The sequence below is a fragment of the Ammospiza caudacuta genome, chromosome 6 (genome assembly GCF_027887145.1).
Source record: "Ammospiza caudacuta isolate bAmmCau1 chromosome 6, bAmmCau1.pri, whole genome shotgun sequence".
Classification (NCBI taxonomy): Eukaryota; Metazoa; Chordata; class Aves; order Passeriformes; family Passerellidae; genus Ammospiza; species Ammospiza caudacuta.
The window spans coordinates 42,192,118-42,213,198 of NC_080598.1; the positions used below are offsets into that span (position 1 = coordinate 42,192,118).

Below are 21,081 nucleotides of genomic sequence, written 5' to 3' on the forward strand. Positions count from 1 at the left end.
TAAAAAGTAGAACAATATATCTATCTGTACGGCTCCTTTTCCCAGAAAAAAAAACCCCAACAAAATAACAAAACCCTTTCTCATCCCATTCCATTTGGTTGTCCTTTTATAGAATCTTATTACTACTATTTGCACATTTCTTACAAATACAATGAATGCCACCTTCACAGTAAGCTGCTACTGCCATTGTTCACACTACTTCTTGATATTTGAGAAAAAATCCACTCTTAAGATAATAAAATAACAACACAGATATAGGATTTAACATCATTGGATGATATTTCAAGCTTCAGAACATTTTATGTTTCTTCAGTCATCTACTTTCCCAGGGTGATTTAGTTCATTTTTGCTCTTGTATTCCAATAGCAACTGTAGCAGAAAAGCCTATTACCATCTGGACAGGCTAAAATGCTGCAGCTACCCTCTTAAGATGCAAATTTACATACATGGATTGATGGTGACATCTTTGTCACAGGAGGTAGAGACGCCTGCTAGGATCAAGCTTGCAGGATTCCTGTAAGCTGATTCAAAAAGCAGTGGTCTGCCAGAAAAGATAGATGAAAAACATTATACCAATCTATAAATTGTCCTTTGGCTCCTCATTGGAGCCTGGTTTTAATTCAGTGCACTGTTCCTTATCTCTAAAGCCTTAATATTTAGTTGACTCTGAGAACATCTATTTTCTGCCTGCTTACATGAAGCTGCAGCTGATGATTTTTTTAGACTTCTCTGTTCTAGACTGAAAGATGAAGGAGGCAGTGGCACAATGTATTATTTCTTTCCATTTCCCAAGTTTATAATTTTTCCCTTTTAGACTGCAATGTATGAATTCAGATTTCCCCATCACAGAACATGATCTGCAAAATCCTCCTCCATATGCAGTTATGACAGTTTTTCATTACTTTCCTATCAAAGGAAACCCCATGTTGGCATTGGTAAATGTATTATTAGCTCTTTTCATGAAGAATTCTGCCAGATATGATGCTAAGACATGTTTTAAAAATATCTCTAATAAAAAAGAAGAAGATATGAAACAGAAGCATTTTAATGTGTTTTAGCTGAATTCACAATAAAGCCTAACGTGCCCATGTCTGATATATTTATGCCATCCAGCAGCTTTTTATTTCATAGAAAAGTTACCAACTGGATGCAGCAAAAGGACAACTGTACCTCAAGTTTTTTTTGGCAGAAAATGGACCTTGAATACTTTAAAAGTACCATGCCCTTTTTCTGCAAGCAATGACAGATACTAATGCAGTTGTGTCATTTCTAGATTTCAGCCTCAGTCCTGAAATTATTACATATGTGATTAAATTTGTTAGCACTTACAATCATAGTTAAAACAGTGGACTTATTAAAATAAATTACATGCTTAAATGGTTGCAACAGCAAAGTCTTAAATAGCAAGAAGCTGCTTATTATATCTATTTCTTCAGGTTTTTTGTCATAAGTTGTCTTCAGATACTGTTTATATGAATAAATCTGTGTTCAGCATGGTTGTTGCTGCATACAAATGCAAAGGTATTCTAAAAATATAAACTGCAGCAACTAAAGAAGTCGAGAATCTGTATGGACTCTAAGATGGGTCAGGAAATGCATTGGGATACCAGCTCCCATTTGTGTTTTACACCCATCTACCTTATGACTTGAACCACATGGATATGCAGAAGAGAGAAGGCTTTGTGTCAGAAATAAAGCAAACTCGCCCCCACCACAGATTCTTTTCTATAGATTGTGATGAAATGCACTGAGATTACAGCAGTGATTAACCATTTTCTTCCAAGCATCTTAAAACTGAGTGAACAATCTGAGATGGAACTTGCCCTATCCACAACAGCAGGTATCCTGCACAGTATGTCTTATTAAAAGATGATGGTTCATATGAATCTATGCTCAAGATAGAGGATTTCCACTTGTTGTGCAAGAATTTTGGTCTATATGGCCGTGTTTTAGAGCAGGTTAGTCTCTGTGAAGAAACTCAGTCTAACAGCACACACTAGCTTTTTCTCTCACAATACAGAGATGATATCTGTGTCCTTGCTGGGAGATCTCAGGAGGCTGCTGACTTGTGGAACCCTGCCAGCCTTGACACTAGGCTGGGCAACAGACTGAAGAGATGGGAGAGTTCTGTAATTTTGCGTGGAAAAGGTTCCACGTCTCTGGAGAATTTTAATGACTATTTTTATAATACCCACAGATTTTTGATTCTCCTACGTAGTTACAGAACAATTCCAGGAACTCAATTCATAAGTCTGGTCTTGCTGGTATATTTTCTCCTTCTAGATTTTGTTTCAGCTTTTGAACCCTTCCCTTTGTCAAATCATTAAATTTAGACAACCAAAACCCTACTCAGTTGGTGCCCAGCTGCGAAGAAGCCTAAAATTTATGGAGAGGTGAGTTTTATTATTAAATGTCTTCACTGTATCTCATGAAGCTGAGCACGCTCTCTCTGTGCTTCCTTTAACTGGTGACATCTGGTGCTAGTCAGGTTTAATTGTAACTGCTTTGGAAAGCTGGAATCTTTCTTATTTCATTTAGCCTGAATTAATCTTCCTTAACAAGCACTCAAAACAGCCCTTTTCCCTCTAAGTATGGTGGCCACAGAGCCATTGTTGTGACTTATTATTGGGAATCCTTTTTCTGCCTAGCAAAATTGAGACAAAGGAATGCCTCATCAAGTTTTTACTGTTCTGCTGCCTTGCATTTATAAAGCTCATATGAATGGCTACAAGCAAATGTCCTTCCTGTAGGTCACCCAATTAAGAGCTAGTGCACAGAACCATAAAGTTGTATTAATACAACCCTTTGGCTTAAACTATTTTAATCTAAAAGCTTTTTTAAATTGCTAGTAATATTTTTGAGTATAATTGCAGTTAATTTACAATAATTAAAGAATTTATGGGTCTGAGTCTTATATTCCTGTGTATATTTAGCTCACCAATATTTCAATGTATAAACATCAAAATACCTTTAAAAATCCAGTGTTCATTCACAATTTCTCCAGCCTCTTGAGAATTTGTAATGCTCTTTGCCCCTCTGCTTTCTGTCATTTTGGATTGTAAATTTTTGAGGCTGAGAGTTTTGTTTCATTGTGTCTCTATGCAGGATCACAGGACAATGTTTTTCCTCAGGCTCACTGGATGTTATTACAGTACAGTCTTTACAAAAATAAGTAATGTAAGACCCCAAACAGAGGCTGTAATGAACGGCTGCTCACCTTCCTCTGTCTGGATCATGTGTTACCATGGCAGGTGGAAGGGAAGGAGGCTCACCCACTTCTCCCCTCCCTTTTCATCTCTGTTATGGTGGGAGCTCAGCTCAGGAAGGGAGAGTTGATGCTGTTAGAGATGGCAAAGATGTTTTCATAGATTCATAGAGATTACACCTCATAGGGATCATGCAGTCAAAACCCCTGCTGAACAAATAAGTTCTCTATATTCAAACCACAAAGCATAATTGATCTGAAGTCTTTATTTGCTCAGAAGAGTTAATTGTTGTATGTTACGGGCAGAGAACAGGAGACCATAAAGCACTGCCAGTCCTGGAGCTTACAATATTTTTGTGACAGGGAGGTATTGATGTGATCAAAGAAGGTGAACAACATCTTTAGCATGTAATGCAGAGAAAAAAGAGAATTTTGCTTTTTCCGGCCGCTTCTGTGAAAATACTTTATCAATTAATCAGGTATTACTAGAACACAAAACCAAAGCTGATAATCTCAGGTCTTGGGAAAGCTGTGCTGTTCTACTCCGTGCTCTCTGTCTTTCTACAGATGGCACAATGTTTTATGTAAACATGGAGAAACAAATTGTGGAATGCATGTAGACTGTAATGTAGGAAAAATTTTCTTATTTCTGATCTTTGCCTACAGGGATTTGGTAATAGCTAAGCTTTCCAGGCCATTTAAAAATATATTTAACTTCTTATTTAATTGGCAAGTCATAGAGATCATTTGAATGATCATGCAGTGCTCAACTACCCCAGCTGCCCTCATATTGATAATAGCATTTTTAGAATATTGTCAATCTTTGTCAGCAGTGAAACATGCTGTGTTACATAATTATTATTTATAATTAAGGAATTGGTAAAAGAGTTATAAGGGCATGCTGACAGCAGTTAACTTAGTAGCAAACCTGAAATTGGCCGTAATTGCTGTAATAAATCAATTTGACCAGTATTATTGCTACAGTAAAACTAATAGTCTGTAAGAGCAGTATGTGATTAAAAACAGCTCCCTCTCAGATCTTAGTGACTAGAAAGTTAGAATGTGAAACTAAATTCCTAATGTAGAATATAAAACTAATAGAGCTGCTGATAAAAACTGAGGTTAAATCTTCCCCAAATTTTTAAATTTGGGAAATCAAATGGAACAGGTGAGATGAATAACAGGAAAGCTTGGTCAAATTTTGAGGTTGACAAGAAAACACAAACCAGCATGCATGCTACCATCCAAAGCTGGCAGCCTGAATGCCTAAAGCAGTCTCAGTGTCATTAAGCTCCCTGCCCTGACAGCACTGTGGGAGTTGTGTTTTTACATCAGTGAGGGAAGAACAAGGGAGACTGCTGGAATGATACCACAATGAAACAATAAGCCTCACCCTTTCAGCTGTTCTACCCAGAGCACTGGATTAAAATGAACATTAGGATCAATCAGCACACTGGCCAAACTGTATCTTCAAATTTCTGTTTGTTCCAAACAAATTTTTTAAGCACAATATCTGCATTTAGTGCCAGCCATGGAACTCTGAAGTGTCTCTAGGACTTTTGGCCAATTTTGTCATGAGAATACCCACATCACTCTTGCCTACAAGGAACCATATTCAAAAGCAAAGGATGGCTCTTCTGAGCCATACTTGTCATGTTCCTTGCATGTAACCGGCCTTGAAATTGTGAAAGTACACATGACTAATTTCTCTTGCAGCCTGTGTTCTGTTTCATATTGCCCAAGCAGCATTGGATACTTTCCAGTAGTGTAAATATTTTCAAATTCCAAATGTATCAGAAGATGAGTGATGAACCAGTGGCAGATCCATGAGAGCTTACTCTACACATTTCATGGGCCTATTTTTTCCCTACCCCTTAGAAGTGTACCTCAGGGTACACTTCAAAGTATTATCAATTTATAAAGAGAAGAAGAGAAACTTTTTGGTGTATATTTATTGGCCTCTAAAAACCAGTAAATCTTCCTGCATCCATGTACAAGACCAGTGGATCTGGAAGTTCACCAAAGTAAGAGCTGAAAATGTTAAGTAAAAATTCAAATTGTTTTTTAAAAGTTAAAAGTTTAAAAATATAATTTCCTATCTCTATCCTAAATGCTTTAAAAGTACTCACACATTGGTTTGTAGTGTATGTTGCATATTCATTTAAAATAAACTAACCCATAGTAAAGATTAAATTATTTTGAGTAAGCCTTTCCAACAAATACAGGAGGAAACTGGTTTGTACATGTATGTGAAATCAAACTGCACTCAGGAGGATTATTTACTGCCTTTCTTATGAGAAAGAAAATAAATTCATGCAGACTATAAAATCATAAGAGCAAAATCGATGCTAAAATTAGGGACTTAATATATAAGAAATGTGCATAGAACAAAAATTACAGTGAAGCAAGAAACCACTGCTCCAGCTGATTCATTACCAACTTCATTAAACTGCTAAAAGGAGAAAGAAGGTCAATGGTTGCTGTTGCAAAACCCATCTCACTTTTACTTTATTCATAATTTTTTGAATAAGAACTCTTCACATTATCAGGTGTTACAGGACCACATACCCTTGTCTCTCACCAGCCCATTTGTGTGCATCTTAAATTCAGACACTGAGAGCTTACCATCAATTCCAGCTCAGAATAGATGTCCACAAATTACAAACTGCAGGACTAATACCACACAAGTGCAAGGAATGTATTGAGTTTAATTAAAAATGTATAGATGATGAAATAATCTTTCATTCTTGAGAGAGTATAGCAAGTAATGTTGTTGAAGCTACCTCCTCTTTGTTTTCTTGGACTGGCCACGCATGGAAAGGATGAAAACTTGCAGTCCACAGGGAAGCTTGTGTGAATTACAACTGCTGAAACACGGTGAAAAGGAAATTTGGACCCTGGTAGAAGAGAGCCTGGGTGTATTTACTGGATATCTGCATAGTTGCAGAAAGAAACACCATTTCTTTACAATGACTTTTAATTAAACAGACCTGAAACAAAATGGAATGTGTGTTTCAGTAACTCTCCAGCCGTGTAATCTTAGCAGAGTATACAAAAATTAGGACCAAACTGGGAAATTCAGATAGGCCTTTGAAGTTAAAGATGTCTGATGATAATTTTATCCATTAGGATGTCAGGTACTGGTGTCACTCATTATTCAGCAGAAATCTGATTCATTAATCAATACATAGCTCGCTTTGCTGATATCAAAGGTGAATATTCCTCCACAGAGCTATATGGCTTAAAATATCGACATTGTAACTTTAAGACTTGTCTTTTATTTCTAAAAATGCTATACAAATTACAAATGTTTCAGGCAAATTTTTTTGGCAAATGGAGTGTTATCAGCTTATGAGAAGTTAAAAGATGAGGCAGGCTTCTCTAACAGTCTCCTTCATCTCTTTTATATCTCTTTTATGGAAGGGACTTTATTTAAAGATGATAAGACAGCAGGTTTAAAATGATCTCATAATATAAATGTTAGGAGTCTCCAAAGTTTTTTTTAAATTTTTCTCTCCATATCAGAAAATTAATCTGGTGCTGCTTTGACTGAAGTCAGTAGAATTGTCCCTATTAAATTGCACTCTAAACCTGCCATGGGATTTGCTAATGCATGAAAAGTCAATGCCAATACTATTGATATGCAAAGGGCTTTTATGATGCATGGTCAATAATGAACATTTTCCTATCTTTTTTTTCTGGAAGACCTAATTTCAGAATCAGAGGAATATTCAATACCAAACACCTATTTAAAAAGGGACAATTCTGCAACCAAGCTAAACATTGAAAATCTGTTTCAGACCAGCTTCTGTGGCATTAGATGATACCTAAAGTGCATGAAGATTGCAGCATCAGGGCTGATATGAGTAAGGGCCAACAATGACAGAAGGAAACAGATAAAGGCCATTCAGAAGAAATGCCTTCAGAAAATTCCCCCTTCCTGTTCTTCTGTAGTTGTTATAAAATAAAATCCTAACTTTCTGATCAATTCAAATTTGTAAGTGTGAAAATAATTCTGCCTATCCCACAGCATGATAGAGGTCATGGGACCACAGCTACCAAGAACTAAAAACTCCAAACTTTGCTGTCCATCAGGACACCAGGATACTGCCCACTGTTCCTTTAAAGTGCTCCAGAAATAAATGCTGAGATAGAAATGAGAAGGAACTGCAGTGGCAGTTGGTTTTTTCACCACTTCTAATGCTATACTGTAGCTCAGACTTTTCTCCACACATTCTCCCATATTTACAGATGGCTGTTCTAGTCTGGGGAAGCTAGAAAAGCTGCAATGTGGTGTACTATATCTATATTCTCTCTAGTCTAACTAGTCATGGATTTATTACCTGAAAATCATGTGCTAGCACAATGTGATGTGTTTATTACCATCAGTAGAGGGAATGTAGAGTTCTTTGTTCATTCTCCACAGTCTGCCTCAGATAAAATATTCGCTTTGGGTAATTCAGAGAAAAAATTACCACAGCTGGATCAGCATACAATACATTTTATTTTGATAACCTTAAAATAATAAATATCTTTTAGTCATTATAGGTTTTATAAGGGAAAGAAGTAGTCACATCTAGGTTTATTCCCCTTCTCTTGCAAGGGAGTCTTTGTGGGAATCCTGAAAAGCCACAAAACATTTATTTTATCTGGGTATGACTGGTATGCCTGTTTGTAGTTTAAAAACAGAGCTGTCTCCCACTTCTCATCTCCTGTGTACAGCTGCTGGTGTCTGAGCTGTAGGGTAAAATTTAGGAGCCTTGGCCATGCCTAGAGAACACATAAAGACTTCTGCTCCCTGTGGTTTCCCCCGGAGCTTAGAGGCTGGCAGCCAGATTTCCCAGCAGCTAAAGGCAGGAACTGCTGGCTACTGAAATGCATTCTGACAAACCAGGCATGGCCACAGCCCCCAGGGCTCAGTGCACAGCCCCTGCAGTAGTGATTGCCATTATTCATTCAGACAGCAGAATATTCGATTACATAGGCTACTCCTAAGGTGGCTTGCACACTGCAGAGCTCTTAATTTTCTGTTATTCATGTGTTTGATCTCAGAAGCACCAGTGGAAAAGTCGTCTTTTGGGGGGAATGAGGGCTCAGCATCTGTGGACAACCAGGTTTCACAGGATGAGAAGTATGTTAAATACATGCTTTGACTTATTACCCACCAAACCCAACAGTAAAATCCCCACAGACTGTTTGGCATGAAAAATGGAGTGATACACACTACTTGGGAAGAGATGCACAGCATGACAGCAAAACAGGAAAAGAGAAAAAATGAAAGTTCTTTTTGAATGGTGATCTAAAAATTTTGTTTCTTAGCACACACTATTTGAAAGATTGAGGGGAGCAGAGAGTGTCTCACATCCCCTGTATAGATGCTAACAAACTTCCTGCTCAAAATAGTGTTCTGTATATACAAAATCCAGGGCTTGCCTTTAATATTCAGTGGAGCACGACATACCATACCAAGCCCCTCTGGACATGTCTAAATCAGTGGTTCAATTTGGATCACTTTTAAAGTGTATCTCCTGATATCTCTGTTCAGTTCTCTTTTATTCACACTGCACAGTGGTGCCTGGGTGCAAAACCTGAGTATGTGCTCCAGGAACACCCCTCATGTACTGCCACCACAAACAGGCACTAAATCAGGGCACTGTATTTGTGCTAGCCCAGGCTCTATCCCACTACCAAAGGATTAGTTCTGAATGGAGCCAAAAAGTTTGTGAGTCATTACTAATATAGGAAGGTAAACATGGATGCTATCTATAACATTTTCCTACTTTTCACACCCTCTTTCTAACCCAAGAGCTCAAGACTGAACATCTAACAAATGCATGTGCTTTAAAACTGCCTACTTTTCTGTATTTCACTGGCATATTATCCCACTCAGCTTGCACTCTAAGGTGATGTAAGGTACATTATTGATTGTGACACAGAGATGAAACAGCCATTCACCATCCCTTCCTGTTTTGTGACCTTGACCTACTCATCTTCTTCTTAGATAGTTTTGGAAATTGCAAAACACATTTCCTGTCTGAAAATAACAGCAACTGGATAAATAAGAAATGAAGTGAAAACAATTTGTGATTTTTGTGTCAAAAGAAGATTATATGCATAGATAGAAAATGAAAAACAAATACTTTGAGTTTTAAATTGAGGTGAAAATAAAATTATGGAAAAACAGGGACACTTACATGTGTGTAACTGCTTGAGAAAATGACTAATAGTATCTTTACTCTAGACATAGAAATGTCTTCATTCCTTTTGAGCCCTGTCCATATTATGAGATAGCAATGTGAATATACGTGTTAAATACCATTATACACTTTATTGTTTCACACTGTCATAATTTAACCTCAGTCAGAAACTAAGTATCACAGAGCAGCTCACTGACTCCCCATCCCTCCAGTGGGGAGAAGTAAAAAAAGAAGTTAACCTTGTTGGGTTGAGATAAAACCAGTTCAATAATTAGAACAAAATATAATATAATACTAATAATAGCAATAATGATAATGATTGTGACAATAATTGTAATGAACAGGAGACGGAAAGGACAAGAGATTCACAATGTAATTGCTCACCACCCACTAACTAATGTCCAGCCCAAGCAGATTTCAGCAGCTCCTTGATTACTCCCTCCAGTTATAAACTGAGCATGGCATTCTATGGTATGGAGTGTCCCTTTGGCCAGTTTGGTCACCTGTCCCGGCCAGGCTCCCTCCCAGCTTTTAGTGCAGCTCCTGACTGGCAGAGCGTGAGACACTGGAAAGTCCTTGACTCAGGGTGAGCAACACTTAGGAAAGGCTAAAACATCAGAGTGCTATCATTATTCTCTTACTGAACCCAGAACACAGCAGTGTACCCTTCTGGAGTAGCATTGGTGGCTGCTTAAAGCACAGGACATGAGAATACCAGATAACAAATTAAAAAACAAAAATCTGAAATATTTTCAGTGATTGTTAGGTGTATAAAATAATGTTCCCCAAATGCTAAATCATTTCCAGAGGTATACAAGCAATAGAGATAACCAAAGTTAACTATAGGATCAGGCTTTTCTTTAGTCAGTCTTGTGCAGCTGGACTTAAGCTTCAGGCAGCACAAACTAAATCAGTGCTGTCGCTGTGTGACACTACTGCTACTTCAGTTGTTAGTAGTAATATTTCCCTTTAACTGTGTGTTATTTCTATTATAAAAATTTCTATTATAAAAATAGCTTCCCATTACTCTCAAGTGAAAAGAAACACACATCAGAATGTGATGAAAATCAAATTTTAACAAGATTTGTGAGTTTAATAATTGCTTGCTGTATAAATGTTTCAGAAGGCTGAGAAGCTATTCAACAGGAAGATCTGTATCATTTATTCATATCACCTTTAAATGAAAACTCACATTCTGAGGACTCCTTCCACAACCTATATGAAATAAGGAATAAAATTTAACTGGGTGCCATATAGCATCAATGGTTATCCTACAAATTTACTTTGCTCTCTTCAATCATAGAAATATTTATAGATTTGTTTAAAGTTATTTGCTTGCAAACATCACCCCCCTTCTCTCCAGCCCACCCCATTCATAATTGATCACTCCTTATTTTCCTCTTACATTTAGTGCAATATTTATCCTGCCAAAATAAATACTTAGCACTGGAAAACAGTATCCAACCAGCACACATTAAATGTAGCAATTACTGTAAAGACTCTGGTGAGGACTAATAACAGAGCCTTTCCAAAATCAGGCTGGATGAAGCAGCAGAGAGGGGAACATCTCAACAAAAGCCAAGAAGCAGAAAACCTAACGGCTTTTTCTTCAGCTTTTGCCCTGATCCAGGCACATTTTAGCTAGGCATGATGGAAATCTGCTAAATACAATTTGTCCTTGGCTATGTTTCCAGCCCAGACTTACTCAGTAGCTTTTGGGTTGCACCTGCTGCTGCTGACATTTGTCACTGAGCAACTTTTTGACAGGAGACAAGAGATGAAACCTGAGAACCAACCACTTACACATTTACACAAACGTGGTTAACTACCAGTAGACAGAATCATTCAGATTTGAAAAAGTGTGTCTGAGATCAGATTTGTGTACTGTATCATATCTTGTTTGCTGGGGCAGCCACCTTGCTCTTGAGAGGGAGGGTGCTGTCAGCAGGTGTGTACAGCTGTCAGCCTGCATGAAAAAATATTAATGACACAAAGCAGTTTGATGTATGCTTTCTAGATAATTGATTTAAATAATGGTACTTTGCACCGGTTATTAACTCCTACAGTAGAAAACATGATGAAGTGGGAAGAATTGCAATGTAACACGGCTTTTGTCAGCCATGGGATTTGAACTTTTTGAGCAGCTGGGTCTCAGATAAATGCAACTGGATCAAGAGACAGATTCATTTGTGTGTTCTCTAACAGCTTGACTCTTTCTCTTATGAATCTTGTTTAACACATCTGTTCTAACAGAATAATTGTTAATTTCTCAATTAATAGTAAGGTATAAATGATAAAACTTTTCTTTAAGAAAATGCTTTCTAACATACTACTATAATGAGCCACTTCCATCTGTCTATTTTCAATCTAAAGTTTAGTCACTCTGCTAAAAGTAAAATTATAACCAGAATCATGACATCTAAGATAAAATATCTGTATTAAAAGGGGAGCTTTTAAAAATATGTTGACATTCTAATGAAAAGTTAAAATCTCTGCTGACTCAAAGCACATCCAATGATACCAATCAAAAATTAAGAACAGAATTTACATCTGAGTGGTTCAAGCAGCACAAAATTTTCCATCTTAATCAAAAGGTAATGAAAAAATGTATGACTTCCAAAGATATGCTCTTGAAATGGGTACTGAATGGTTTTTAACAAAACTATAGCAAGATATAATTCAATTGATTACCCAAATTATATTATATTTTATTATTTTGTAGAAATATATGGTGGTAAGAGTGTTCACTCATTAATTTCTCACCAAGATTTAAGAAACACTTGATTTGAGTGGTGCACAGGATGTCTACAGTTTAAATAGGCGACACTTTACTGAATTAGTCAGTGGGACCTCATTGATATGACTTAGCCCACAAAAACTCTTTTGAATTTACTTCAGGTTCATGGTGTCAAATTAGAGCAGTCTCATGTATTACCATATCACTTCTGTGCTCAAAAGAAAGCTACTGAAGAAAATTATTCATATACCATCTCAGGTTTAAATATTTAATGAATTACCATAGGCCTCATTTTAAGTGTCATGACTGTTTCCTTTTCCTTGCCACAATACTCAAGACAGAGTGACACAGGTGCAATGCATCTTGACAGAGAGAAAAGGTATCATCTGCCTTGGGAGCTGTTTGTAGGCATTTTTGAGTTGGTGATTTTCAGTGTCAGCCTTACACAACCATCAGGAGAAAGGTTTGCCAGCTACTCTAATTATCACTGGCACTCTCACCTCAAATAGCTCAGATGGAGCTGAAGGGATTGAACTCTGATTATCACTGGGAAGGGTTTCATCATGTGGAGCTCTGGGCTTTCTTCACCTAGGTCTAACCCTGCAGTGTGCTTGGAATGGACCTTGACCTGACAGCCCAGCCATTTCCTGTAAGAGAATGTGGAAGGAGAAAAAATTGCAGCCTTCCTCTCACCTTTTACCAGTCCCTCCTAAAGTTCAGCTCCCTTGGAGCTCTTGGCTTTGTCTCTTTTCTAACCCCAGTCCAAGGGGGGGCTTGACAAGTAGTCAAGATTTACCCTATCCTGAGTCCCCATCCTACAGCAAAGAGGAGAAAATTGTAAGGGGATAGCATCTGTGGAGTCTTCCCCTACCTTATTCAGGTTTTAAACCCTTTTCAACCCCTTTCAGCTGAAGCTCTTGGCTTTGGCTCTCTCCTGACCCTAACATAAGCGTAGGCATGGGATGAACTGTATCCTGAGATGTCCACCCAAGAGTTCTGGTGTGAGCTCTTTGCACAGACTACCCCACCACTGATCCTCCCTCTTGAACCCCAACTGCACCTGGAGCTATGGGCTTCTTGTCTCAATCCTCATTCTAACCCCAGGCACAGCCTAAGCCTTAGTCCTAGACTTCCTAGCATGGCCCAGAAGTTTATTTGAGAGATAACTCCTTTTTCCTGCCTTCCATGAGAGGCAGGCGTTGCAACAAAAATGGGCAATTGGAAAGGCTCTGTGTATGTCTTTGGCCAACCCGCAGACTGTGTTGAGAAGGTCAAGCTGCCCTTCCCCAGTTTGTGACAGGTGGATTATAAACACAAGTTTAGACCTCTGGTCTATTCATTACAGTAAAGTCCTTAGGCAAAAGAAAGAATTCCAAAAGAACAAAATTTCTAAGCACGTTCCCAAATTAGAATTGGTTTATGTCAGAATTTCTGATTTAAAGAAATCTTTGAATGTTAAAACTATGCCAGTGTTGGTATTTAAAATGGCAGTATATCATTACTGAGATAATAAAATGCATTATTTCTGATCAAACATTTCTACTTTATCAAATAGGTGAGGTTAAAAATCTTGAGCAACATTGAACATCTGTAAAGATCAGTAGCTATAAATTCTCAGTAAATTAATACCTATAATATTTGTTAGAGGAACTGATCTAAGAGACTAAGCAGGCACTCAAACAATTCCTTTTTGGAAGGTGATATCATTCTCTATTGTGAAATTTTCTGTATCCAAAGGAAACTTCAGTGAATGGAGATATCTAACCTTCTGAGTGTATGCTATAGCACAGGGTACATTATTATAATTATGCCTATGATGGCATTTCTTTTTACTGGGCACTTATGTCAAGTAGGTATCTGTGTGATGCCTAAAGGGGCTACTACAGTTGCAGGAATCACAATTTATAAGTGATTTATTTTGAATAAATGCAGTAAGAAAGAACACCATGCTCACATCTACTTCAACGGAAGAGTTTTTACCAACCCTTTTGGGTGCAGGGCATGGACCAATCCAAGCATGGCAAAGTAATGTGAAATGGGCAATAGCATGAATGTCTAAATGCCAATTTATAACAATATGAAAGAAGGAAATCCTTTGGTTTGTGCTCCATAAGTAAATGACCCTCAAAACAAATGTTTATGTAAACAAAAATTGGATTGTATTTGAACTGTAGGTTTTCCAAGAGACTGAAGTGCTGAAACCAACCAGATGTTCTTGTTGATGGTTTTGCAGCTATTGACTTCTGCTCCCTCTCATATCAGTGACTGAAGGCTGATTCATATTCTCTAGCATACAAACTCTAAAGAAGATAATTCTTCAGCTAAATTTATGTAATTGCAGAAATTTGAGCAGTATCAGATAGAACATTGCAAGAAAGGATTTTCCATGGTGTTAAATATAATTTTTTTCTCTATATGCTGGAAGCCCTGATGCTAACACATCAGAATATAAAACCTCTAAAACCCAAGTGTAAGCATGAATTTTAATTTGTGTGACATCCCCAAGTGCTCAAACATCTAGCTAAACCCTCATATACAGGAACAGTTATAGGAATGGTAAGATCATTTGCAAAAACTGCACAATAAATGCATTTCTATATTAGAAAATAAATACAAAATGTCCTCAAAAGTCACAAAGTGTATCATCCAAATAGAACTTGTGCAATTACTAAAAACTGAATAAGGTTATTTATATAATGTGTAGGGGTGTATATATACATCTATATGTTTTCACAATCTGCTCTTCAAACACGGAAGGAAAGAAACAGCTTGGTAAGGGTCATGCAAAAGTATGCGTGTGCTAAATGTAATACCCTTGACAAGGTGTCAAAGAGCACATGCCCATCACATGGGAGTGCCTAGGTGTGTATGACTGGAGGTGATGACTGATATGGAGAAAGTCATTCAGTCAGAGATGTTACATGCATGTGTTTAAATGGATGCTGGTGTTGATGAGGGGTATAAGGATATATATGGTTCTAGAGAGAATAAATTCCTGACGATGGGTTGTAATCAATTGATGGTAATGCTGCATGTATCTGCATATTAAAGTGGTGGGTAGTGATAATAGGCATAATTGTGATGGTGGGCAGACGGTGATAACAAGATGTGTGAACAGTAGGAGGTGATGGGTATGTGTGCACGGTAAAATGAGTAGGTTGCAAGGATGCATGTGTGATGCTGAGTATAGCAGTGCTGTGGGGAGCATATAGCAGCATATGCACCGTGGTGATTTTTGTGTGATGTGGACCTGCTGTTCTTGACAAAAGTAGGTGGTGCTCTTGGGCAGCAGTTTATGTGAAGAGACAGGTCATTACCCATACAGGTGTGCTTTGCTCATACAGATGGGGGCTACAGCAAACAGAATAAATAAACATTTACTGAGTATTTTGTGGGTATGCCGGTGCTGAGGGAATGTTGATGCAGTGAGCAAGTGTGAGGGTCTATGTGAAATAGTGAGTAACCATGTCTGGTTAATACAGAATGGTCGGCTGGTATATAGAGAATGGTCATGGTGGTATATGAAAATGGATTTAGTTTTATGTACACGCATGTAAGGACAGATGGTATGCTCAGAAAAATAACATGTAGAGAGAAGAGACATATTGCCCAGCAGGAGACATGTATGGGAAGGTCATGCTCTTTTTTTTTTAAGAAAAATTTGCTTGCCAGAGAAGAGATGCAACTATAGGCCTACCTGAAGATATCCATGTGTGTCTAGAACTGGTGGTGAGGATGAGGTGTTTCAGGTGTCAGTGTCTGCCGAGAGATGACAAGAGGAAGGAACTACAGGTGTATGTGTGTTCATCTAGAATCGGGGGGTATGTAAAAAACAGCACAGTATAGGTCAATGTATAGAAGTGGTCGGTGGGTACAGCTGGAAGAAGTTATGTAGTGCATATATGCAGCATATGAATGGAGATGGTACCAATGGTTTGTATCACTGTACAGGCTCAGGAGGGTTTATAGCCTCCCCTGGTGTGGATACAGTCCTATCAGGGATATGCATATGTTTTAGGTATATATTAAGTATATATTTGTATATTTTATATAAATATACTATATATTTTAAGTATATTTTAAGAGAAGGGGTTGTAACACTGGTGAGGCAGCATGTGGTGGTTGAGCTTGAAGTGATCCTATGATTGGAAGCAGGTGTGTGGGGACAGAGGCGTGGACAGCAGGAGATGGTCTTGGCACCACTGCGGTGTAAATAGTCATGTGGAGCTGCAGCATGCAAATTGCTCAGTCACTCTTGGATGTGATGGACAGAGGCAAAACATGTGCCGGGGTGTTACAATATGATGGGGGGGTATCTTTCGGGACAGAGTGTGTGGAGTGGGGCAGGGCTGCTCGTGAGTGATATCTGGAGTTGTTGGTGGTGGGACAGGACGAGGTCGGGGGCGTGGAGCTGCGTGGCGGTGGGAGGCACGGACAGCGCTGTGTGCCCAGGATTGAATGTCCTGTGCTTTGTCGCTCGGTGCCGTGCCTGGTGCCAGCGCTGTGAGATGGGCAATGCACACGGTGCAGTGACAGGAGAGGGTTACAGCAGCTGCGTAGACATGAGGCATGCTTGCCTAGGTAACGCTGCTCACCCATGCAAGACCCAGGCTTTTTTCTTAAAGGACAAAGGGTAGACCCTTTGCCAGGGGTGCCCCTGGTCGGGACCGAGGTGCCGGGGAGGGCGAGCTGCGGAGAACGAAGGGAGAGGACGGTGGACGGGGAGGGGATCAGTGGAAGTGGGGGAAACAATACTGGGTGGGAAGAGAAGTGCGGGGTAGGGGGGCACTGAGTAGCGTGGGGCAGTGGGAACAGGCTGCCCTGGAGCTGCCGGATTTGCGAACAGCCGGAGGGCGGGATGGGAGGCGGGCAAGGGGAGAGAGGGGTGGGAAGGGACAGCCACTTACGTCTCCTCCTGTATTTTTTTTCTTTCCCTCCTTCTTTCCTTAGCTGGTGACGCGCCGCTGCTATTAATCATTCACCAGCCGGGGAGCAGCAGTTGCAGCCGCCTCTCTCCCGATGCCCGCGTCCCGCAGCCGCCGCGCCGGCATCCCTGACGGGATGGTGCCCAGCGCAGCCGGCGGCGGACGCCTGCTGCTCTGAGCCGGGGCGTGGGGGTCCGGGCAGAGGATGCTCCCCAATGGCACCTGCCCCAGGCTTCCGGGCGGTGCAGGCAGCGACAGCGGCCACAGCGACAGCGGCGGCAGCGACAGTGGTGGCGGCGGAGCCGGTGGCGCCTCGGAGGAGGCGGCGGTGGAGGGCATGGACTCGGGCGGCAGGAATTCCTCTGGCGCTCCGAACAGCACCCTGAGTGAGTCTCAGGGCAGCGCCATCCTCATCTCATTCATCTACTCTGTGGTGTGCCTGGTGGGGCTGTGCGGGAACTCCATGGTCATCTACGTGATCCTGCGTTATGCCAAGATGAAGACTGCCACCAACATCTACATCCTCAACTTGGCCATCGCGGATGAGCTGCTGATGCTTAGCGTCCCCTTTCTGGTTACCTCCACCCTGCTGCACCACTGGCCCTTTGGCTCCCTGCTCTGCCGCCTGGTGCTCAGCGTGGATGCCATCAACATGTTCACCAGCATCTACTGCCTGACGGTGCTCAGTGTGGACCGCTACATCGCCGTGGTGCACCCCATCAAGGCGGCCAGGTACCGCCGGCCCACGGTGGCTAAGATGGTCAACCTGGGTGTCTGGGTACTTTCCATCCTCATCATCCTGCCCATCATCATCTTCTCCAACACAGCAGCCAACAGCGATGGAACAGTGGCTTGCAACATGCTCATGCCAGAGCCCACCCAGAGATGGCTGGTGGTCTTTGTGGTCTACACTTTTCTGATGGGCTTCTTGCTGCCTGTGGTGGCCATCTGCCTCTGCTACATCCTCATCATCGCTAAGATGCGCATGGTGGCCCTGAAGGCTGGCTGGCAGCAACGCAAACGCTCAGAGCGCAAGATCACCCTCATGGTCATGATGGTGGTGATGGTCTTTGTCATCTGCTGGATGCCCTTCTACATTGTGCAGCTGGTCAATGTCTTTGTAGAGCAGGATGATGCCACCATCAGCCAGCTCTCTGTCATCTTGGGCTATGCCAACAGCTGTGCCAACCCTATCCTCTATGGTTTTCTCTCAGACAATTTCAAGCGGTCCTTCCAGAGGCTGCTCTGCCTCAGCTGGATGGACAATGCTGCAGAGGAACCCATCGACTACTATGCCACTGCCCTCAAGAGCAGGGCATACAGCGTGGAGGACTTTCCCCCAGACAACTTGGAGTCAGGGAGCATGTACAGGAATGGCACTTGCACCTCCAGGATTACCACCCTCTGAGGAAGCATTCCTGTCCCCCAGCTCCCTTACTGCCCCCCAGCTGGAGGGTGAGCGAAGCCAGGGCTGTGGCATGGGGAGGCTGGGAGGGAGGGGATTTTGGTCCTGCCCACTCCCACCAGTGTTTAGTGCAAGAAAGAGCGAAGAAAATCCCACATCCTTGATTTGCTACCCCCCTGCACCCTGGTTGCCCCCCCTTGAAAGCCAGTGCATTCTCTGATGCTGTGACATCCACTGAGGGAATTTTGGCTCTCGTGGGTTTGGTAGCTTAGGGTCTGGGGGCCTGGCTCTGCCACTCTTCTCTGTGTATGACAAGTGGCTGTAAAGGTCCTGCAGTGACTTCTCTCCCTCCATCTTTTGTACAGTTTTCCCTTCCCCTTGGCTGGTGAAACACCCCAGGCCACTGAGTCGAGCCTGCTTCAGTCAAGCCCCAGCATTCAGGCTCAGACTCCCCCCAGCTGAAAATGACCCCACTCAACATCTGTCAGTACACACCTCCCCTTCAGAGATTAGAAATGCTGGAAAAATTCCCCCCAACACATACCGTGCCCTCACCCAGGAAGGAGTGAGTAGCCTCTCTCTGTGCCTACCTTTCCCTCCCCTGGAATAAAATAGAAAGCAGGGAGCAAAAAGTCCCTGAGAAAGAAGCAGCATAGTCACGGAGATTTTTTTTTGTTTTGCAGACAGCTTCCAACTCAGTGGGACTTTGGCTCTCTGTGCTACTTGGCCAAAGCAGAGTAGAAAAGGTCTTAGGAAAAAATCTGATTATTGCTGTGCTTTGGAGCAGGTTGCTCATGATGGGAGGTAGCAGTCCCGTGACACACAGGGAGCAGAGAGCTGGGACTCACTGAGATGGGAGCTGGGGGGACTGCTGAGTTGGGAAATGTTTGAATCTGTCCACACACAATAAAAAGTGTGCTGATAATAAAGTTTAAAGGGAACATAGACTGTGAATCTGCTATCTCGAGCCTGCTCCATCAGCCGTGAAACAGCAATGAAGGGAGCTGAGACAGTTTTTGAATTACCTGGATGATGGCAAAGTCACTTTAGCCTATATGGAAAAAGGGGGAGTCATTTAAAAATCTCCACCAGTCTCTGAAATAAATACTTGACAGAAAAAGTAGCTGTTCAGTAATAGCTATTACCCTAGCTCCAGTTTCTTCTGTTGCACTAAAACAACCCAACAAAATGGGTTTCATATGTTGCCAATGTAATATACTGACCCAGAGCTTCTTAATGTTTCATTTCTGAGAATTCTTGTTTTTAATGTGTGCCAGATGTCTTCTTGTTTGATTTTTATTTGATTCTAGTCACTGTGTTGTGAATGTGTTTTTCTGAAGCAATTTATACTGTGTACTTATGTCTGTGGTGGCTACTTGCAAGGTTGCGTTTAAAATGGGTGATGCTCAAGAAGGCTTCTTTCCAGATAAAAACGTTGTCTTTTTTTCTAACTCTTTCATTTTCATTGTCTCCCCCACAGAAATTCTCTCTTGAATTTTCTCTCTTCTCCTCTTATGACAAAACAAATTTCATATAGACAGATGAAGCTTTCTTTGATAAATGACAGCTGATTAAATGAAACCTTCTATCCCTACTGCCTTTTATCCCACACAGAAGTGCTGGTACAGACTGTGTTGAAATAAGCAGCTATGTTTTTTGCTTTCTACCACCTATGCTAACAGTGTCACACAGTGGCAAGTCTCCCAGTAGCTGTAACAAATCACTTCTCTATCACAATACTGTGGTTGTATCAATTATAACTACTGGCAATATGAAGCAAGAGACTGGAAAAATCTCTAGTAGCAGCATACCCATAGCATTGTACTCGTAGCTGCAGTGCTTAAGTACAGTGTAAAGTGTAAGGTTGACAATTAAGGCAACTAGTATTTGTGGTGGTGGATTGACTACAGATTTTTTGTTAAATTATACCCTTTAAATTTTCTCAGCAGCAAAAAGCAGGATGCTGCTTTGTACATTTCTTTCACCGAAACTTAGGTACTGTTAAATGAATGTATAAATTTAGTATTTCAAAGTTGTCTGATTCAAAGTCCATCAAAATGAGAGAAAAAAAGTCTTAATTCCCTTCAATGGACTGTGAGTCAGCTTCTTTTTAGTCTAAAAATTGCTAATGTGGAAACTGTTACATCCTTATTAAAATATTTCATGAAAAGCTTTAACAATTGTACAGTTTCTTTTCTTTTACTTCCTAGTGGGCACGATTTTTAAAGAAAACTTGCAAATAATAAATTTTGTCATGTTTTACATGTACATATGGGGAAATGAGGATGAAATCACTTTATAAGCTCAATTAAATTTTCACAGAAATCAAATGTCTGTCAAAACAGTAAAATGCCCCATGACATCCATGATGCTATTTCCAGGGCTTCACTTGAATTCTCACTCACAGTATGTTCAAGATGGCATCAATCTCATAATCTTATGTGGTCCTTTTCCCCCAGGCATATCCTTATGTATGATCAGATTAGTCAGCCAAACAGAGAGTCAGTCTACTTTTTACTGTTGAATTTGTTTCACATCAAACACGATGAACAAGAGTGAAAAAGCATAGAGATTCATATTGCATGCTCAGCTTTAATGAAAAGTTGAACTGG

The 21,081-nt window shown here is 40.5% G+C and overlaps 1 protein-coding gene across 1 annotated transcript; it reads left to right on the top strand.

Moving 5' to 3' along the window:
* Positions 1–17,269: 17,269 nt before the first annotated feature.
* SSTR1 (somatostatin receptor 1) lies at positions 17,270–20,635 on the top strand. The gene has a single exon (XM_058807148.1). It carries the CDS (start codon positions 17,270–17,272, stop codon positions 18,470–18,472), a length of 1,203 nt encoding a protein of 400 aa, XP_058663131.1. The 3' UTR covers positions 18,473–20,635.
* The last annotated feature ends 446 nt before the right edge of the window (positions 20,636–21,081 follow it).